Source organism: Taudactylus pleione, unplaced genomic scaffold (assembly GCF_031769625.1).
Source record: "Taudactylus pleione unplaced genomic scaffold, aTauple2 ptg000179l, whole genome shotgun sequence".
Lineage (NCBI taxonomy): Eukaryota > Metazoa > Chordata > Amphibia > Anura > Myobatrachidae > Taudactylus > Taudactylus pleione.
This window is the reverse complement of record NW_028284581.1, coordinates 11,577,998-11,600,557: the sequence shown is the minus strand read 5'-3', so window position 1 is coordinate 11,600,557 and position 22,560 is coordinate 11,577,998. Positions and strand designations below refer to the sequence as shown.

Sequence of the window (22,560 nt, the reverse complement as noted above, 5' to 3'; positions counted from 1 at the left end):
GAGCTATTATCATGCACATTATTATGCTGGGTCACCTCAATCTCCCCTCCCCTCCTCCCGCTGAGTTCTCATGCTGCAAAGAAAATCGCAATGGCTAATTTCTACACGAAAAATGTTACATTGTAATAACATTATTTGAGGTGGATATTTGATACTATGTATAAGTGGAAACTTATCATATAACAAGTAATTTTATCTTCTGTCACAGTTTAAAAACATTTAAGGCTCAATACTATTAGGTGCGGGTTTGCGAATACAAGTTTGTTTTATGAAACTAGCATATATCGCATGTACAGTATGTGCGCAACGGGTACATGTGAGATCCAATCGAAATGCAATTAGTTGCAGCGCGGGTCTTTGACTTTTCTACTAAAAGCGACCTGGGAGAAGTTTATGAAAAGTGGGAAAACCATCCTGGACACCAAAAAAGTGACAACTGCGATAGCAGGACCATATAGAAAGCTGTTAGTAGTCATAAGGAAAGCACTGGAGGTTCTTAAAAGGTGACAAATGGATGCTTTTTGCACTTTTTTGGTGTAAAAATGCCAGCAAGTGTTTTCAGCAAATTACAGTTTTTCCAGCATTTTGGGCTACAGAAAAATGTATGTATAGTACACACCTAAAGATTTCCTGTCCAATCATCCAACTAGTTGATTGGTTGGAATGAAAATCTGGTAACATATGGGAGTAAATGATGATCAGCAATTTGCTCCTAAATGCCAGAAAATGGTCGTCAGACAAGTTTGTTAAATGTGTGATCTAAACAATTTGTTCAAACAACAGTTTTTGTCCATTTTATCGGCGTTTAGGAGCAAATTGCTGATTGTCATTTGCTTTCATAACTTACCAGATTTTCATTCCAACCAATCAACTAGTTGGATGGTTGGACACAACATCTTTAGGTGTGTAGCCAGCTTCAGTGTTTTCATAAAAGTTTGTAAAAAGTTGGAATAAACACTTTTACTTCTCATCTGCAAGTTCAAAAACCCCTCTCCCATCAATACACCTCCACGTACCTGTCTCACATCATTTACACCTCCACATACTTGCAGGCCCGCTGAGAGCCGCGGCGGGCCCGGGTAATAGTGGCCGTGGCCTTACCGCGGGTGGTGTGGCCACGCCCCCTTCCCCCCCAAAAAAATTGCAGCGCCGAGAAGCGGTGCTGTGCGCTACTGAGAGGGGCGCTCTGGGCCCCCTCAGTCCTGCTCAAAGCCAGGGGGGCGCGATCAGTGTGATCGCTCCCCCCCACAGGCATAGGAGACTGCTGTGGCTGCTGCTCAGCAGCCACGAGCAGTCTCCACTGCTGCTCAGCACACGCTGTGTGCTGGGCTGCTGTGAGGGAGGGGGAGCAGGGCCGGACCCGGGCCCCCGCCGTGCCCCTCAGGAAGCCCGGGCCCCGGTAATCTACCCGCTCCCCCCCCCCTCTCGGCACCCCTGCATACTTGTCCCACATAATTTACACCTCTGCATACATGTCCCACATCATTTACACCTCCGCATACCTGTCCCACATAATTTACACCTCCACATACCTGTCCCACATCATTTACACCTCCGCATACCTGTCCCACATCATTTACACCTCCGCATACCTGTCCCACATCATTTACACCTCCGCATACCTGTCCCACATAATTTACACCTCCACATACCTGTCCCACATCATTTACACCTCCACATATCTGTCCCACATCATTTACACCTCCACATACCGATCCAACCTCATTTACACCTCCACACACCTGTCCCACATTATTTACACCTCCACATATCTGTCCCACATAATTTATACCACCACATACCTGTCCCACATCCAGGGGCGTTTTAAGAGAGCAGCCTCCATTTTTGCCCCTCCTCTCTCTCAGCACAGTAGATTCTGGCTTCATGCCAATATCTACTGTGCATGCTTAGGTCTCTGGCCTTTTTCCCGGGGACATCTTTTCTGTGAATGCGTGAATCACCGGGAAAATGTCTGCCGCCATTTTCCCTGTGACTTTTTGCTGCTCTGGAGCGCTGGTCCAGCGCTGCAGAGCAGGACACCGGAATCTGTGGAAAGGTAAGTATTACTAAAAATGGGTGCAGGGTGTGCGGTGTGGACCGCACACCCTGCACCCATTATTAATACGCCTCCCCCACATCATTTAACCCAGTTATTGAGCTTTTTGGCGGTATTCACCTGAAAACTGACATGCCTTTATTGGCCAAATTATGCTATTTAAACCCCTCCAACTGCATGATTCTTCATTTGGAGTAGTGTCCTAGAGGTTATGCACCGTATCCCAACATTTTTACCTTAAATGAAAGATTTTCCTACCTTTTCACCGCTAAGGGGGGTGCACATTAAAAACCGCAAAATTTCCTCTGAAAATCAATGAGTTTGGAATTGGAGTGCAAATGTAATCTGCAGTGTGAGTTCATGGATAGTGCAGCTCTCAGGACCCAACTCACAACTAATAGGTTTGAGCCCTTAGATACCAATTTGCATTTTACACTTTGGATAAACTTCTATTTGAGGTAATGTTACAGAAATATGGCATATTCAACAATGTTTAACCTCTTGCCTGGCATGGTTGCATCGTTTGTGACCACACTAGGCAGTGCTTTAACTGACATATATGAAAACAATGCAATCTGTCAGAAACGCACAGTGGGCGGCTGCAGGAAGACAATCTTCCAGCAACCGCTAATAGCAGAGGGACCTCCCGGCCCCTCAGCATCCCTGCACTCTCCCCAAGTGACTGCCGTACTGCCGATCACTGCTAATTGGTCATCACGACAGGACCCCCCCAACTGGCAGCTGCGGAGAGGAGCAGCCACCGGTGAAATGTAATTTAATGCCCCTGCAGCCCCCCAGTGTGTACTTGGCAGCTGCTTAGGAGAGCAGCTGCTGCAGAAAGCAAAGTCGTGATGGTCGTGGTGTTGTCGATAGCCTTAAATATTGATAACTGATATACTAAAAATCGTTGTATGTTAAATGTTTACAAAATTGTGATGTATAAGTATAAAATAAATGTTCTTGACCTAATTCAGTCATAAGAAAAAACAATTTCAGAGCCGTTTTTTGGAATTTTTTGTTACCAGTTAAGTGGTTAAATAATATATAGTCTTTTTTTTTTTTTGCATGATCTAGCTACCAACATATAGGGGAGAATAAGAAGAAGACACTGGATCCTTTAAGTCAGGTAATATCATTTTATTTTCTGTATTTATAATTTTTGTTAAATATTCTAAATATTATTACAGTATTTTGTGCTTATATTAATCCTGCATAGAGACTGGCAATGCATCAGATTTGATAAAATAGGTGATTTGATGTAGATGCACTAAAAGTTACGAGCATGTTTATGAAAGGTACATTGTAGTCTGTGGCAGTCATGTCACTAGTCAAGGTTGGTTGATTGGGTACAGTTGTTCTCTTATCTAGGTACCCACAATGGGGCATATTCAATTAGACTTGAAAAGTCCCGTACTTTTCGCATGCCGGACTTTTCGTCGACATCACTGGTTTTCCATGCGAAAAAGTATCACGCGCGTCCCCACTTATATCCGTATTCAATTACAAATCAGCAAAAACAGGACACGGCGAAACTGTAACATATACGAAAGGTCCAGTCAGATTTGGGGAAATCAGCCTGACACCCACCAAAAGATGCACTGACATTGGGGATCACTATAGATACCCCCAAATAGGTCTGCTGAAGGTATTTGAGGTACTTAAATGATCTCAATAGCTGCTATTTAGCGTCTTTGCAGAAGTGGTAAAGAATAGCATTTAGCAGTGTTTTTTGGTGAAAATAAGTACTCCCAGGAAATTTGGGGTACATGAAAATGGGTGCTAGCATATTTTTAAAGTGCTAAAGTGAACTTTTAAAAATGTAAAAAATTCACCTGCCGCATCCACCTGCAAACTTAAAAACACCTGGGGCATACTTGGGGACCCCCCTGGAGTCTATTTCGCTAGTTTTTAAGTTTGTACCCCAACTTTGGACTTTTTCACCCCCAAAATGAAAGTACTTTTGTGGGGTGATCTAAAGTATATTTTAAACTTTTTTTGATGCTGTTTACCTTTGAGGGACTGTCCCAAGGGTGCAGAGGGTTTTCCGAGGTTTACACCCCAAAACCCCAATTCTGCACTTTTTTCCGACACCTATTCATAGGCAAAACTTTTTCGGCGGTTCCATTGCATTGAGTTTCCTCACCGGCAAAAAAGTCTCCTGAATTGATTACGGAGGAAACTTTGCACATGGCGAAATGATGTCACTCGTGATACTTTTCCGCAGAAAACGGCTTTTCGCACCTAATAGAATACGGCCCTATATAGGTTTTCTGTCCAGTCTGGCTGATTGGAAAATCTGGTAATGTATGGGAGCAAATGACAATCGACTATTTGACCCAAACACTGGATAACAGTGTTAAATCCGTTTCATTTAACCAATTTGTCTGAACAACCTTTTCTATCAGTTTTTTGCTATTTGGGAATAAATAGTCGATTGTCATTTTCTTCCATACATTACCAGATTTTTGTTCCAAGCAGCCAGATTGGACAGATAATCTTATTGTGTGTACCTGGCTTTACGTAATAGGGAACCTTTAGGCCTAAAAGGCTCCTAGGCCATTTATCTTATTTAAATAGCTAGTTAGTTTGGTTGTTGTTTGTACTCCTATTTCTCAGTCATTGCTTACGGTTTTAAAGAATGATATGGTAAAGTGAAACTGGCTCTTTGTAGCATACTGTAGTGTGTGAGTCCCACAGTTGTAATATTATATATTGTGCATCATAATTCTTAGAAAGATATTGGGCAGGCTTTTTGCCTCCTAAACAAGGGTACCATTTCTGGGCACTTGGCAATTCCAGGCTAGCTGCTATTTGGAGAGGGAAGGCCATCATAGGAATCAGCAGCGAGCGTGGATTGTGTCAGTACATAGAGAACTAGAGGAGGATAGAGTCCCCCATTGGGATCCATGGATGCATTCCTTGCTCCTGTCTAGATGGGCTCTTCTTATGCAGGTATTGTGTATAAGTCAAGCTACATTCGATCTCAGCAGACATTGGGGGACTCACCTAAATAGTTGGAATGGTGGACCCTGGTTAACAAACATTCTGAAATAATGTTACATTTATAAAAATCAAGCGAAAAGTGAATTTTCAGTTTTACATAGTACCAGCCTATAAGCATGGTACAGTTGCTGTCTGTTGTCAGTTGATATAAATTTGAACAAAGGTATAAGTTTTATTGTTCGCTGTTGGAGTAAACATCGAGATATAGTCAGGATGCCGGTGGTCGAAATGCCGACCGCCAGAATCCCGACACTGAAAGCCTGGCATTGGACTAAACCCTAAACATCGGCATATGGTAAATCTGTAGTTGTTACAGTATCTCCAGCTATTTTACTGCAGCAGATGGTCACATATACAGTAGGGCCTGATTCTGAGTTGGACGCTATTCCGATATTCATGGCCGATGTTTTTTCTTCTGCACATGCGCCTGAATCGCATAGTGCATGCTTCCTGATTTTGTAAATACAGAATCGTAGTACAGATTTGAATGCATGATATAATAAATATTTGAGCGGTGTTCCTATTACCAGTTATTTATATGGCGGCCACACATATTCCGCAGTACTTTACAGAGAATATTTGGCCATTCACATCAGTCCCTGTCCCAATGAAGCTTACAATCTATATCCACTGCCACATGTACACACATACACACACTAGCAAAGTCCACATATTTACTTTAATTAATTTAATATAATTGTAACTGTACCAATTTAGTCATTCGAAATGTTGAAAAATATATTTATTTTTAGCAAAATAGTGTCAGGCATTAGTAATAAAGTAATTTGAGTCTAATTGTAAGGGATTTTCCTGCTAGGTGCAGGGTTGGTTTTACGTGGTGAAACACTTTATTCAGCTAACATAACTTCTTCTAGATGTAGACCCTTTACATTGTTTTGTCTTCTGATGTCCTCGCTTCATTCCTAAACTTCACTCTGTAACCGAGGAACACACATACCACACTGTGACAAAGTAATACAATCCTTTTATTGTTAATGTCTTTAGGATATAGTTACAGCATTCTCTGTGGATACTGTTACAATTGTTATGTTTACTATGTAAAAACATTGACACATCAAGTCTACTTAGTATTCTGCTTAAATATTGGTTGTTGTTTCTGTTTTTCGTTTTTATTAATAATATAAAGAATTGATTTTGTCATGAAATAGCTAGAGAATTCAACCTCCAGACATTTCCTCTTTAAAATCACTGTCAATTCTGTTTGCACAATTGTAATGACCCATTTAAAGGCAGAGCAAAGTGAAATGGGACATGCATCCTATGTGTCATAACAATATACAGTATGCCTTATTGTCAACTATACAATATAGAGAGTTCTAGTGACACTTGAGAAGTGCAGATAACATAATAGTGACATCAGTACAATACAGAAAACATTTAGTGACCCCCAGTACAAAACAGAGATCAATCTAATGATTCCTGTATAATACAGAGAGCAAGCTATTAAAATATATACAGTAACAAATCTAATGACCCCTGTAAAATAAATAGAACATTCTAGTGACGACTGCACAATACCAACACAATTCTAGTAACCTCTGTACAATACAGAAAACATTCTAGTGCCCAGTGCCTGATTAACCATTAGACTGATTAGGCTGCAGCCAAGGCAGCCAGGCAGTGCTGGATTTCCCACTAGGCACTTGAGGCATGTGCCTAGGGGCACCACTACCTGGGGGCAGCACAGCTATTTGGAACAAATACTACAGGCCCCCATAATGAATCATAGTACTCCAGGAGCTTGAAAGATAAGGTTCATATTAGGGAGTGTCTGGGAGGGTTGACATGTGCAGTCCTTAGCCCAGAAGAGTTCTTAGCCTGCAGAAGGGGAAAAAAAACAGGTAGCTTTAGGGGGGCAAAGTTGGGGGTGGGGGCAGTGGGAAACGCAGGATTTCTAGAGAGGGGTTTCCAAATGCTTGATTTTAAAGCAAGTGTGGCCAGTCAATGAAGAGGGCATAATCAGCACTTAACCAGCTATAATATATGTCATACAAAGTATAGTGTATGTAATAATTCTGACATATACAGGACCAGCAATCACAGTTTGCCATTATATGCTGAAGTAGGCTCCATTCCAGTTCATTTGAGCACGTCCTGGATCTTATGGGTGGTGGGGGTGGGGAGGGGTTTAATCAGAAAAAGAACCTTGCACTGTCCTGGAGATTATGTACAGATTGGTCTCCTTATGTACTGGATAGTGTATTATTATACTGACCCTATAGATGGTCTATATCAGTGCTTCCCTAACAGTGCATGCTTACCAGGTCTCCAAGTTGGTGCACAAGTATATTCATTACTGGCTTACACATTTTAAAAGATCAACAGGTGGTGCTAATTATTTCATTTGTGACACTGAGGGCATCTTAAAAACTTGCAACTTTAGAATTATATGCTATTTCTATTATGGTCATCATGGTGTGGGCTAGGGAGGGGGGATTCCAGGCAACCAGAAACCCCCTTGTGTTTGCCTATGGGGATGAGTGCGTCCATTAATATTGTACCTAGGGTTGGAATGTCCCCTTACTCCGCCTCTGGCATCAGGAATTGTGGGCTGATACCACACCGGTGTCAAATGGAGAATTAAATTAAGACCTTATTCATTCTGTGCTTGAGGCAGCCGCAGAACTTAATTTAAGAAGATTGATAGTTATCCTGCCATACTGAAGTAGTGTTCCCACCATTCCCCAGGATAAAGTTCTTAAAGTAACTACCAGATAGCTGTGCTGATGTAACTTACTGCTAAAACTTTTACTTTAATACATTGTGCTAGAGCGCCATCAGTGTTGGTTGGAGAGCTGCATGCAATTATCTTTAGAGTCTTTTTTAGATGCCAAGATTAAATTTGTCAATTGAATAACCTTCGTTACCTGCACATGTGTAGTATGAATGGTGATTTCCTGAGTCAGCATACGTACTGTGCTCTGTGTTTAGTGGTGTTACAGGGGGACCTACATGTGTATTAGCCTAGGCCGGGCATCCGCAGGCCTTGCTAGTGTCATCTGCATAGTACAGATAGCATTATTGTGTCCCCTGTATGATAAAGGGGGTTATGCAGTAGTTCCTGAGTGTAAGGAACCGGTGTGTTTTCAGTGAGGTCGCTGCTAAATTTAAAGCAACAATTAGTTATAAGGCTGGTTTTGGTTTATAACTAATCGCCGCTATAAATTTAGTGGCAACTCACTGAAAACACACCGGTTCCTTAAACTCTGGACCTATTACATAACCCCCATAGAGTGCATTGTATTGCCTCCTATACAAGGTATAGTATGTTATACCAATGTAAAACACTGTGCAACTGCTTGTGCCCCCTGTCACCGATGTTTGCTTTTTTTTTTTTTAAGGGGTGTGGCCACGCCTCTCTGTATTTGGTCACTCCCCCCCAGTACCTGGTCCGTGGACACTCTCAGCGGCCCTGAGTTCATGCTGTGTATAATAGAGTAGTGATGCTGTATGCTGGGAGTGGTAGTGCGGTAATGATGCATGAGGGAGTGGTAACTTCATAATAATGATGCTGTTGTTTTGGGGGCATGTGTGTTTATTGGTTTTCCTTCTTAAGATAGTGAGATTGTGACGTTATATTTCTTCTGCTTTTCTGACATTTATTTAAACTCTTTTAATATGGCACCTGGGCTATTATTACTCAGACAATGCACTGTCCTCTGGCTAGCAGTAGCGCTGAGTGTGGGGTAGGGTTAAAATGATCCAAGCCAGGATGTTCTAGAGGCTAGTATTGCGCACAGGCTTGCCAGGGAGGCACAGCCCCACCCCTCAAAGTGGTTTGACCACATCCCCTAGAGCAGCGCAGGGACTGGCATTCACGGGATGTGGCATAGCATGTGAAGGATAGGCCACACTCCATTGTGAATTTTGGGGCCCTGCGCCAAAGTACTGGCTATGTTTTAGATATTTTCCTGAGGGATCTGCTGTCTTGATATTAAAGGTGAACTGCCATTAAGACCTTTCCTACAGCCACATCTGGGGTAAGAGTACCATTATCTATGGGAAGCACGCAAGGACACCAGCAAGAGACACGTATAAAATAGTGAAATACTTGCCGTGAAGCCTTATTAGTCCAGGATGATGCCTTAAAAGCATACCTACCGACTTTTTACAAATCCTCTCTGGGAACAGCCCGGAGAGGAGGTTGGGGGCGGGGCCAGACTGAAGCCATCATTAGGCGATTTGTGGGTTTGCAATGAGTGGGCAGGGCTAAATGACACGATTTGCGTCATTTAGCCCCGCCCCCTCCCCAGGGACCCGCAAATTTCCCGTAAACTCTCCCCATTCTGTCTGCTCTTTTGTGGGTATGGGGGGCTACCCAAAAAAATCGGGAGCCTCTGGCAACTTTCAGGAGAGTAGGCAAGAATGCTTGCTCTTTGGCAACAAGTTTGTTTCTCAAGAAATGTGAAGATTAGGCTTCTCCATACCCCTGGGTATGAAAATAACTATTGATTAATATTAATATTGTGCTTTTCAGGTGGACTACTGGCCAAGGCATGATGGCACTTGGAGAACCTAAAGTCCCCACATACTCGGGCATCAAGGACCCGCTGGCATCTTTAGTACACCTGTAAAAAAAATATTAAACAAGAGCCAAGATACACACTGAATTTTGTAATATTTTATTGAATAAATACATGCCCTCACCACTCGATCACCACTTTATTACTCACTAATCAAAAGAATCACGTCCTCTTCGTTCCAAGTAGCATCCCTGAATCTTGGCAAAACAAACACTTTACAAGTCTGCACAGATCTTAGGGATCTGTGTAGTGCTTGCAAACCTGCAAATTTCAAAGGCAGGTCATTTATTTTGGCGCATTTGTGTTGTTTGAAACCTGCCACATAATAAATCTGGAGTTTCCTTTTTTATGTTAAATGTTAATGTTAAAAACATTGTCATTCAATGTTCTATTCCATTCTATATTGTGGTTTATCTGCTGTTTTGTAATGGGTTTGAGCTTAGTAAATCTGCAAGATGCAATCCCGCCAGTAAACCACCACTAAACCATTGGGATTACAGACATGACACTAAGTAAATATACCCCTAAATCTCTTTGCACATTTTAAATCTCGTGTGTGCTATTAAAATGTATATATGGGCTGTTCTTACGATATCAAAATTGCTCATGTCTGTCTATTGTAAAAGGGGTTTTGGGGTTGGACAAATATAGGGCCTGAATCAGACCTGCTCGCAAGCGCTATGCGCTCGCAAGTGGGTCTATTGTTAGGCAGTGCGCACGCGCGAGCTCTGAAGCGAGTGGGAAATCACTCGCTCCGGCGCTCGCATCCAAAGGGTACGGCTGTCGATGTTGATCGACAGCTCACCCTGTTTGGTAGGCGGGTCAGGGGGGCTTGCCAAACGTAGGCGTTCCCAAAGGAACACCTGCCGTTTGGCGACAGCCCCACTGACATCACGAGTGATGTCAGTGGTGAGCTTCCGGCTCTATTAGAGCCGGAAGCTCACAGGGGCTTGTGGGAAAAAGACCCTACCACAAGGATCTCGTTGCAAGCCCGTTTGTCGCGATGGTCGCGAGCATCGCGACCATCACCTGGCTGCTCGCAAAAGCTATGGGTGGTCACCCACAGCTGTGCGAGCGGCCAGGAGGCCGGATTTAAAAAAACATGCGGCCGCCCTGATTCAGAGTGAGCGCTCGCTTTTTGCGAGCGGCTCTGAATCAGGCCCATAGTGTTTACATGAGTTTCTCCAGAGTCTTCTCCATAGACATTAGTCACAACTTGACCATGAGGAATACACCTGGCATAGTTGGTGAACAAACACAATTATTTTTGGCACAACAATTTCAAACTATCCCCAAAGGTAGCTGTGTACATAAAGCATTAGATTGTTGTTCAAACTTCAAGGCAATTAGGCCAGTGGGAATTAGGAGATGGCAACAATCACTACACAATGCTGAGGACTGTCCACGAGCTTATAGGATATCTACTTGTGATATAGATAAGTTACATTGATGTATCTGCCCTATAACATCTACTTCTAGTCTTGTGTAGATATATTTAGGAATATGCGAGCGTCCAGCTTATGCGAGCGTCCATGATGATGGTCGCGATGGTCAAGACCATCGCGACCATCGGGCTTGCGACGAGACCCTGTGGTAGGGTCTCGCTGCCGCAAGCCCTGGAGTGATTTTGGCTCTATCAGAGCCAAAATCACTCCCACTGACATCACTAGTGATGTCAGTGGGGCCGGACCCAGACGGTAGGCGTTCCCATGGGAACGCCTCCGTCTGGGCAGCCACGCCCCGGCACGCCCACCAAAGGGGACGCGCTATCACTCACCATCGACAGCACGCCCCCTTTGGTGCGAGACCCCAAGCGACGGCTTCCCCGTCACTCGCCGGGTCTCGCGCATGCGCATGACGGAGCAGCCTCCGTCGTGCGCATGCGCATTTGGGTACCATCGACCCAATTGCGAGCGTCCTGTGCTTGCGAGCGGGTCTGAATGAGACCCATAGAACACATCGAAATGGTTATGGGGCATATTTATTAATTGTGAGGGCTTGGTCCCTATAATCATAATTTAATGTAACCACTTATTATGGCAATGAGAAATGAATGATCACCAACATATAACAAAACTCACATGCACAAACAGGAGCTCTGATATCAGCCATTCCTGCACGTGCAATAAAAATGGAGGACAGATATCTGCGAATGTTCCTTCATTCATACATCCTGGGGATACTTACAATTTGCGGGTATCCCCTAACATGGATGTTTTCGAGGGATATCCCGCAAATTTTATTTGATAGATATGCTCCTCTCCATCAAACTACATCACATTAGTGTTAATTATGAATATGAAAACACTGTTTGGGGCATGCATGCCGACATTCTGGCTGTCCCCTCCGGGCGGCATAGGGGGGCACGGCCGGGGATATTACCCGGCATTAAGAGCTGAGCAGGGGGGCATTTAGGCTGTGGGGGTTTGTGTGGGAGTTACGGGGGGGGGTACCTGCTTTTCGGGGGGGGGGGCGGTAGCGCCACCCGATTTTTGGGAGGCTCCCGGTCGTATTGGGAGAGTAGGCAAGTATGTGTTTGGGGCATATTCATTAATCTGCCCCATCTGCCCCCCGATGGTTTGGTATCCGACCGCCAGTGTTATTGGGCATGGGAGACCTGAGACTTTCACACATTCGCACACAGAGGGCCAGCATGGGCAGAGGGAATTCCTTGGCAACCAGGATCTCCTTCCCATAGGAAGGAGATAGGCTTCAGGAACTAATATCATCTGAAGATGGAGTAGGTCCTGCTGTAAAACTAAAAGCTTATGGAGCTTGATGAATGAAGGTCCCCATACTAGTGTATGGGGACTGTGGACAGTATCGGGTTGCAAAGTACAGTAAGCAGCAGATATCAGTGATATCTCCCGCATTACCTGTTTAATGAATAGCCCCAATTATTTTTATTTTACAAATATAAGTGAGAATGTCATGACAAACATAGCACTCATGCAGTCTAACTTTATAATCATTGTGCCTCTAAAAAATAGCTTTTTCAGATAATGGAAGCTGTAGAAAAAACTAGTTAAAGTCATGCAGACTCTATGCTGCAACTATTATCTACAGTCCATTATGCAAATGTTTTACTTAGGAATTCATGAGCCAGCTGAGTTAGCAATAGGGATACAACTTTTTAGTTTGAGGAATTTAGCATCATGTGCTGGACACCCTCCCTCTGGGTTTCAGCACTTCCGGTGCACTGGACTCATTCCCGGCCTCTGTAAGCATCCTTTAACTGCTGCGCACACCATGGCGTTGCACCTGTTCACCACTGGCTCTGCTATGTAGAGCAGTATTGAAAGGTACCTCCCAACCTTCCACATACTTGCCTACTTTTGAAAAAGCTTTTCAGGGAGATTGTGAAAGCAGCACCTATGAGCGTGGAGGTAAAGTGGGCGTGTACTGTTACATCTGAGGGGCGTGTTCTGCTATATCTGAGGGGCGTGTCATAAACCTGACTTACATCCAAATGTAAAAGAGCCCAAAAGCAGTTAGTAAGATCTATTTGTTTATGAAAACACATTGATACTTTTCAGAAAATGCATATAGCCATAGGGTTCATTGTGCCTTATAACCAATGCAGGGAAATGATACTAATGATCCCATTTGAATGTATATATCTTTTTTTTTAATATAACAATTTCATAATGGGGGTAAGGTGCCAGCAGGGAGATTGTCAGACTGTTCGGGGAGACAGGGAGATTGCTACTATTTCTTGGAGTTTCTCTGACAATGATGGAGAGTTGGTAAGTATGCTTTCCAGCGTGATCGGGAGGATGAACAGACCCCTCAAAATGGGAACGTCCCACCTAAATCTGAAGACTTGGGAGGTATGTGATTGACTGTGGGCCTAATTCAGAGATGGATGGAATTGCACAGCTGTACACAAGCTTGTGCATTTCCGTCCATTTAAAATGCAAATGCAGAAGGAAGTGTCACACACCTCCTTACTGCATTTGCATGAGCCCAGCGCTGCGACCCAGGTCACAGGCTGGGGTCACCATCGAAAACAGTCGCGACCATCGGTCGCAATTGCTGTCGATGTTCCATTGGCCAGGCTGCAGGAGCTAAACCTTCCCGCAGCCTGGCCGGGTCCTGTCAGCTTGCGAGACCAGGAAGTCTGTGTGCACCCACACAGACCCTGGCCTCATCCCACCCGGAAAATGGGGGCGACACGCCCCTGTTTATGGGAACGATGCCAGGGAATGCCCCCACTCCACCTACCAAACACCGCAACCTGGCAATCAGGCTGCGGCCGGGACACACTGCGAGGGGGCAACACATGCGCAGTACACCTGCTGCGCATGCGCAATCCTCCAAACATCGGAAATGTGCACTAACCATCGGGTTATCGTACATCTCTGAACCAGGCCCTATATGTATACAGGAAGGATGGATTACGCCACAGGGACCAGAGAAAGCAGAACATACTGTAGTTCCATTTGCTGCGCTGGCATCTCTCCACAGGGATCAATGATTCAGGGACTTGTTTATAAAATGAATTCTGGTAGTTTCTGCATGTTTATGACAGAATTAAGGGCCTAAATTCAGAGCCGCTCGTTCGCTCCGAGCGATGTTCGCACATCTGTGCATGCGTATGGGTTGTAATGCGCATGCGCCAACCAGTCAGTGTGGTCGGAAATCGTGTGCTCGCAAAATAGCGAATGCCTGCTAATTTGAGTGACAGAATGAGGCGTTTGTGGGTGGTAACAGGGTAAGGTGCTTGAAAACGGGGAGTGGAGATCCGAACGCAGGCGTGCCAAACGGTCAAAACGGGCGTTTAATGGGAGTGCATAATTAACAAAGCAGCGTCATCGACCACGTCACTTGGTTGTCTTTTAGCCTGAACTGTTCGCATGATTGCGGTAGGAAAATGCTACCACAAGAATAGCGAGCAGTTCATACGCCTTTCGATGTACTCGATTAATCTAATAAATAGCGGAGATGACGTATGATGCGAGCGGCCAAGGGGCGTCTTTACAAAATAGCGAGTGCATGTTTTGTTCGCTCGCTCAGACATAGAGGCGTCAACAGACCGCAAAGAGCGAGCGCTCAATTTAAATAGCCAGCCCCTTTTTCAGAACGAGCGAGCGCAAATAGCGTCCGGCTCTGAATCAGGCCCTAAGTACACAGCTATTTGTGATGGGTAGACAGTTGGAGATATTGAACATATTAATAATGTTTTCTGATCAAAAGCGCTCATGGCAGCAGTCCCCATAGTTTACTGGGCTTAAGCTTCAAAAATTTTGTTTTTTTTAGAGCTTGTCTCCATTAGCTGACATAACCTGAATATGGCATTAATCTGCTGACCTTTATGGGGGCACCTGGCTGGAGAGAGATCTTCTGATCCCTCCACGGTGGGCTGGCCCTGTTCATAATGATGCCCATCACAGGGATTGTGCTCCATACATGTGTGGCCTGATGTGCATTTGGGCCAGAACCCGGAAGTACAGTGAACATTTTGCAAAGGAAAAAGTACTTCAAAAGTGCTTAAATAAAACTGAAGACCTGCAGGAAAAATCGGCAAAAATATGGGACATTTATACAGTAATATAGAACAGAATATAGTACAGATAACCTGATTACTGTGTTGCTAAATTCTTAAGCTAGTGGAATCTATTTTGTCTTTCTTATTTGGTTACAGACATTGGGCCTGATTCAGAGGGTGGATGCAGTCATCCAAGGACGCAGCTGCTGTGTGTAAATATGCTAATGCTGCATTGTGTTAATTAACGCTTCCCACAAGCTTCTGTTATACGCTGCAGCGTCCGAGAACGCATCATGGGATCATCTGCGAACATATCAACTGTCTGAGTAACTCTCAGGTTGCGTAGGATGGCCGGCGTTTTCACGCTGCCAGGGCCAGGAAATCTACATCGGGAGATGCAGTCCATTGCCTTGGCACACCTTGAAAATGGGGCAGACACAGCCCCGTTTTCAAAAACAATGGCTGTCACCGTCCCTTACCCGTCTTCAAACGGCCGTAGCATTTCAATCATGCTGCGGTTTAGGGGGACTGCGACCACCATCGCAGTCAGGGATCATCATATGTGCAGTACAGATTCTGCACCTGCGCCAATCATTAAACATCCGAGTTGTGCATAAACCATCAGGTTTACGTACATCTCGGTCAAGGCCCTTTGATAATATATTCTTGTAATGAATATTAGGAGCATGTTCCATTTGGCAGGCTTTTTTGTATGCCATTGTAAAATAAAATCTGCAGCATTATATTACACTTAAGTAAATAACAGGACTGGTCGGTGATCATTGACTTACAACAATGGGTGAACTGTCCATTCACCGTAAAGGATATTGGAGAAGAGTTACGGTTCACTGGATTAGTTAATTATGGTTTGGTGAATTCAAAGTATATGTTGCTCTATTGCTCTATTATGGCTGAGATACCTTCTTCCTTTCCTGTTTCTTGCTGTGCCTTGGAGTTGTTCCTTAACTCATCAGAACACTTGACATGGCAGAACGTTTGACATAGTTTGTATAATAAAGTGTAGCAGTTAATTTAGTAGAGTAGTAGTCTATTGTGAAAGAGCTTTTCCATAGACAATAGTCTATCCAATGTGATACCTATTTATTTTTTTGTTAAGAAGAATAATACAGGAGTGTACTATTTTTACCCAGAAAAGTGTGAGGCATTGCTTGGACAAATGCGGTAACAAATCATGTGGACTAAGGGCCACATGACTTATTTCTATTGCATTTGTGATCGCAGCGCCGTAGTCGCAAGCAATGCAGCTGCGAAAATATGTTAATGTCGGCCACCACTCAGCCAGCATAGAGACGCCCACTGCTGCATTCTCACATGCGTAATACCTCCCTTCATACACAATTACAGCATGTCTGACCTGTCTCAGAAACTGCAAATCTTGTCACATGCAGTGAGTACTCAAGCTGCATAGGCAATCGCAGTGGCTAATTTATGTACGCCCATGCAACGGTGTTCAAACGGACATGCACGCCTGTGTTTCTCAAACCACTCCCTTGTCACCACCCCCAAACGCTCATGGCAAACGCACAATGCAGTGCATATGAATGCGCAGTACGCAACAATTGGCCGATCTGTGTACGCGGTTGCAATTGAGATCCATGCTGAATCAGGCCCTAAATCCTAAGGGGCCTATTTATTATTTATCTTATGGATGGTGAGAAAAAGCAAGGAGAGGAAAGAACTCTGTGTTGTGAGCACTCTTGTAATTGAGAAATGAAAATAATTTAAAACATAACCTTTAATATTATTAACTTAAAATAGATTCCTTATGACATCCAATAAACAAACATACCAAAACATATACAAAGGTCTTTGATAACGGAAATTTAGAAAAAACGAATCCTTAGAGGTATGAGGCATAAGTACCTCCTAAGCCATGATCATAAGGCAAAATATTATGTGACATTAATTTCATATTGCAAGCTTCAATAGCATCATATGCGATGTACCCAGTTTGTATATTCAATATTGCACATTAAACAATTAGATTACTTGTAAAAGAGAAGTATCAAGATGGACAGGGAGACAGAACTGCTACTCTCAACTCTACTACACCTCACTTGGTCACACGGCCATCTATGAGGGGTGAAGGAATGATTGAGAGCAGTTTACCCTTAGAAACAACAGAGTGACTGTCACGTTACTCAGGTTTTTGTATCTGCTTCTGCTTTTGGATGTCTTACTGTTACGCATTGGACATCCAATGAGTGTATTACTTACCTGAGATAGTTGCCACTCAATTAGAGATATAGGGGCCTATTCATCATAACTAAGAAATCGATGGAGGTAATTAGGTTTAGAACTCTCATGGAGTTCTACCTAATTACCGGAGGAATTCATCATTCCCCCTCTCCATAAGTATCTATTCCGAAAAGCTGTCATTTTTGCGATGACAGCTTTTTAGGAAATAGATACTTTTCCCTATCTACACTACCTTACCGCGGCTGTAATCAGTGCTGAGCATGCGCCGTTGCGTTCACAAAATCGGCGCATGCTCAGCACTGCCTACAGCTGTGGTAATTCTGTTTCAACTGTTCCCCTCCTCCCCTCTGATCACCTCCCTGTCCCCCACCTACTGGCCGCTGCAGCCGCGGACCCCGACTTCCCGTCTGAAGAGGAGAAAACTAAAGTTTTTTTTAAAAAAATAATAATGATAATTTCTTTTAAACTTTACTGTGTTCTGCCAGGAGAACACAGTCGGAGCAGGAGCCGGAGGGGGGACGAGGGAGTGACGTAACGAGCCGAGGAGGACCTGCTCACGCTGAAAGCAGGTAAGTGTCACCCGCTATACGCCACCTGAGAGTGGCGTATAGTAACACCATCAAATTCCGAAAATAAATAATTTTCGGAATTTGATGAATAGCCTAAATTCTACATCCCCATACTAATGTACTGGGGAGGGTGGAAATTAACGCAGGCGGACTTAACCAGGAGATATCAGTGATATCTCCTGTGTTAATGAATACTAATATAACGGTGATTAAAGAAAATGTCCTTAAAACCGTTATTTTAGTGTTGATGAATAGGCCCCATAGAATTAATGCTAGACTGTAGAAAATTCCGGATAACCTCCTAAAACCCCAATATCCATATGAGGGGCACACATAAGTATCATAACAATTCAAGGATATTGTATCTAATAGCAACATGATAATACAGGGTTTTTATAAACTACATGTGCTGATTGTGGCATCCAATCTATTTGCACACCATATCACAACAGCTTCACTAATGCTGGGGATACACTATACAATTATCTGTCAGATATCTGTCCAATCTGGCTGGTTGGAATGAAAACCTGGTAGTGTATGGGAGCAAATGATAATTGACCATTTGCTCATGAACACTGGAAAACAGACAAAAATGGTTGTTTAGACAACTTAGTTAAATCAAACATATTTAACCAATATGAACAATCGTTTTGTCAATTTCATGTGTTTTTGGACCATATGGTCGAATCTCATTTGCTCCCATTCATTACCAGCTTTTCATTCCAACCAGCCAGATTGGACAAATATCTGACAGATTATTGTATAGTGTATCCCCAGCATTAACAGCAAGAAATAAAGTGCCTGTGCATAAATTAAATTAAGTGATCACAAGTAATCCAATTCATGAGATAAACCTGATGTTACCAAAAAAGCTATTTAATGCATATAATACATACTTGCCAACTCTCCCTGATTGTCAGAGAGATTCCCTGAAATAGCAGCAATCTCCCTGAAGAGTCTGGCAATCTCCCTGATTGCATCTCACTCCCATTATGAAGCTGTTACATATATAAAAAAAACCAGAGATATATACTTTCAAATGGGATCATTAGTATAATTTCTCTGCATTGGGTATAAGGCAGAATGATCCCTATGGCTACATGTATTTTCAGTATCAGTAAGATCTATATGTTGATGAAAACACACTAACTGCTTTGGGTCTCGTTTACATTTGGATATAAATCAGTTTTATGACACGCCTCTCAGATGTAGCAGTACACGCCCCTCAGATGTAGCAGTACACGCCCCTCAGATGTAGCAGTACACGCCTCTCAGATGTAGCAGTACACGCCTCTCAGATGTAGCAGTACACGCCTCTCAGATGTAGCAGTACACGCCCCTCAGATGTAGCAGTACACGCCCCTCAGATGTAGCAGTACACGCCCCTCAGATGTAGCAGTACACGCTCCTCAGATGTAGCAGTACACGCCTCTCAGATGTAGCAGTACACGCCCCTCAGATGTAGCAGTACACGCCTCTCAGATGTAGCAGTACACGCCCCTCAGATGTAGCAGTACACGCCCCTCAGATGTAACAGTACACACCCCTCAGATGTAGCAGTACACGCCCCTCAGATGTAGCAGTACACGCCCCTCAGATGTAGCAGTACACGCCCCTCAGATGTAGCAGTACACGCCCCTCAGATGTAGCAGTACACGCCTCTCAGATGTAGCAGTACACGCCCCTCAGATGTAGCAGTACACGCCTCTCAGATGTAGCAGTACACGCCTCTCAGATGTAACAGTACACGCCCCTCAGATGTAGCAGTACACGCCTCTCAGATGTAGCAGTACACGCCCCTCAGATGTAGCAGTACACGCCTCTCAGATGTAGCAGTACACGCCCCTCAGATGTAACAGTACACGCCCCTCAGATGTAGCAGTACACGCCTCTCAGATGTAGCAGTACACGCCCCTCAGATGTAGCAATACACGCCCCTCAGATGTAGCAGTACACACCCCTCAGATGTAGCAGTACACACCTCTCAGATGTAGCAGTACACGCCTCTCAGATGTAGCAGTACACGCCCCTCAGATGTAGCAGTACACGCCTCTCAGATGTAGCAGTACACGCCCCTCAGATGTAGCAGTACACGCCTCTCAGATGTAGCAGTACACGCCCCTCAGATGTAACAGTACACGCCCCTCAGATGTAGCAGTACACGCCTCTCAGATGTAGCAGTACACGCCCCTCAGATGTAGCAGTACACGCCCCTCAGATGTAACAGTACACGCCCCTCAGATGTAGCAGTACACGCCTCTCAGATGTAGCAGTACACGCCCCTTAGATGTAGCAGTACACGCCCCTCAGATGTAACAGTACACGCCCCTCAGATGTAGCAGTACACGCCTCTCAGATGTAGCAGTACACGCCCCTCAGATGTAACAGTACACGCCCCTCAGATGTAACAGTACACGCCTCTCAGATGTAGCAGTACACGCCCCTCAGATGTAGCAGTACACGCCCCTCAGATGTAGCAGTACACGCCCCTCAGATGTAGCAGTACACGCCTCTCAGATGTAACAGTACACGCCCCTCAGATGTAGCAGTACACGCCCCTCAGATGTAGCAGTACACGCCCCTCAGATGTAGCAGTACACGCCCCTCAGATGTAACAGTACACGCCTCTCAGATGTAGCAGTACACTCCCCTCAGATGTAGCAGTACACGCCTCTCAGATGTAACAGTACACGCCCACTTTACCAACACGCTCATAGTTGCTGCTTTCACAATCTCCCTGGAATGCTTTTTCAAAAGTAGGCAAGTATGGTATAATACGAGCTTATTAATTATCATAAAAATACATAGAAATTAGTTAGCTCTAATGCATGAGCTTCTGTGTGACAGTACGATGATATTATAAAGTGCAAGTGCTTTTTCAATGTAATCCCTGCAGAGTTCTGCAAACATATAATAACAGCAAGTAAAAGAAGGGGGAAGTGCCTGTGCATATAGTGTTGAATGTACTTCACACGGCTACTGAGAGTAAATAGTAAATTCACGTGTGCACAATGCAGCAGCATGCCGTCAACACGGAGCTACACCTCAATGTGTAAGCTTAAAGGTATGCATGCATAAAATACAAACTTGGTGTTGGGGTGTCCCGTGCTGCGCAGCCACGGGCACCTGTCCTGCCGAAGCGCGTTTCACCGGGGCTTGTTCTCCTCCGTGAACCTCTCCTTGCTTTTTCTCACCAGTGACTCTAACTCTAGTGAGCACCACCATTAGCTAAGTCTATTCTTTTCCAGGTAAAAAATAATGTGATAGGAATAGTGGTTATTGAATAACTGGATACTCATGTCTTTATTGAGTCTTGCTGGCAGCAGTAAGAAATGATTGCATCGCCTGTCACTAGAGGTCTCTTCTGCACATGCGTGACCTACCATTGCCAGATCATGCATGTGTAATGCAGTTTTGGATTCAATAAACAACAACAAAACAAAAAATAACAAATAATCAATTAGTAAAAGATTATTTTACTAATAAAGCAGTATTTCCTTAATCGCTCCCCACTATTCTGAGTATGCATCTGTGATCCGAGTACGCTGCTTTGCATCACCATCGCTGCCCTTGACCAGGCTACGTAAGTCGAAGCTTACTCAGCCTGGCTGTCCTAACCCCTCTGCCAGGTACAGGAAGTCTGTATCAGATGTAGACCGTGGGCAGCCCCCACAAAATGGAGGCAACATTCCCAAATGGTCGCAGCCTGCCAATCGGACTGTGGCTCATAGCCACTGTGACCGTGATGGCAGGACCCAAATTGCACATGTGCAGAACAAGTCCTGTGCATGCGCAGATGCCCCACCATTAGATATGTATATAATTCATTGGGTTTATGTACATATGTAAATGAGGCTTTACATGAAGTCCTTTCCTCTGTTTTAGAAATACTACCTATAAGAGTACAAAGAAACCTTTACAAACTTTCACCTGCACCTTATCTACAGTATGTAAGTCAGGTGTGTGATTTTTGACACTTAGAAGATTCCTTAGGTTATATATGAGCATTTCCTCCGTCACAGGCTTGGGCTCGCACCTTCTGTGTGTAAGTGAGGTGCGTCCTGTACCACCAGTGGTGGATATACTGTATCTAATCGCTCCTTTCCTCTTGGAGTGAATAATATCTATGCATCTTATACGCCTACTCCCCAGGGGCACAATAGAGTTTACATTCTCCCCTGAAGTATCTGTCTTAATAAATAGATAGTTTTTTCTATATGGAAGAAACAACGCATTTTTTATTATGTTCATTTTTATATATGTATGAACTACCCAGGTTGGATGAACATTAAGAAAGACATCAAGTAGAATCACAACAATACAAGGAAAACCACTATCTAAAACGTCAGAAGATGAGTATTTTTCCTTGAACATTTCCCTTGTTACACAAACAGAGACCTTAATTCACACCTACCGTATGCTATTTGATTTTCCAACAGACCTAGAGGGATAGGTCTTCTTGGTGTAGCTTGGCTGAAGTCTGCTTGCAGCCCCATTCTTTTCTCCTAACATTTCTTCACATTATACACTACCCAAGGAGTCACGGTGCTTATACACACAGATGGCTACTGCCCAAAGAGTCACGGTGCTTGTATACAGTAACAGTACACAGTGGGATACAGCACCCATACAAAAAAAAATAATTTTAACTTATATTAATTTAAAAAAAAAATTTTTTAT

The 22,560-nt window shown here is 43.9% G+C and overlaps 1 protein-coding gene across 3 annotated transcripts in view; it reads left to right on the top strand.

The window, feature by feature from the left end:
* DCDC2 (doublecortin domain containing 2) overlaps positions 1–22,560 on the top strand; it is a 253,246-nt gene that overhangs the window by 18,210 nt on the left and 212,476 nt on the right. For all 3 annotated transcript variants that reach the window (XM_088475855.1, XM_088475856.1, XM_088475854.1), the window contains exon 2: positions 3,131–3,182. In XM_088475855.1, the coding sequence (XP_088331981.1) occupies positions 3,131–3,182 (52 nt within the window). The remainder of the gene's footprint in view (positions 1–3,130; positions 3,183–22,560) is intronic.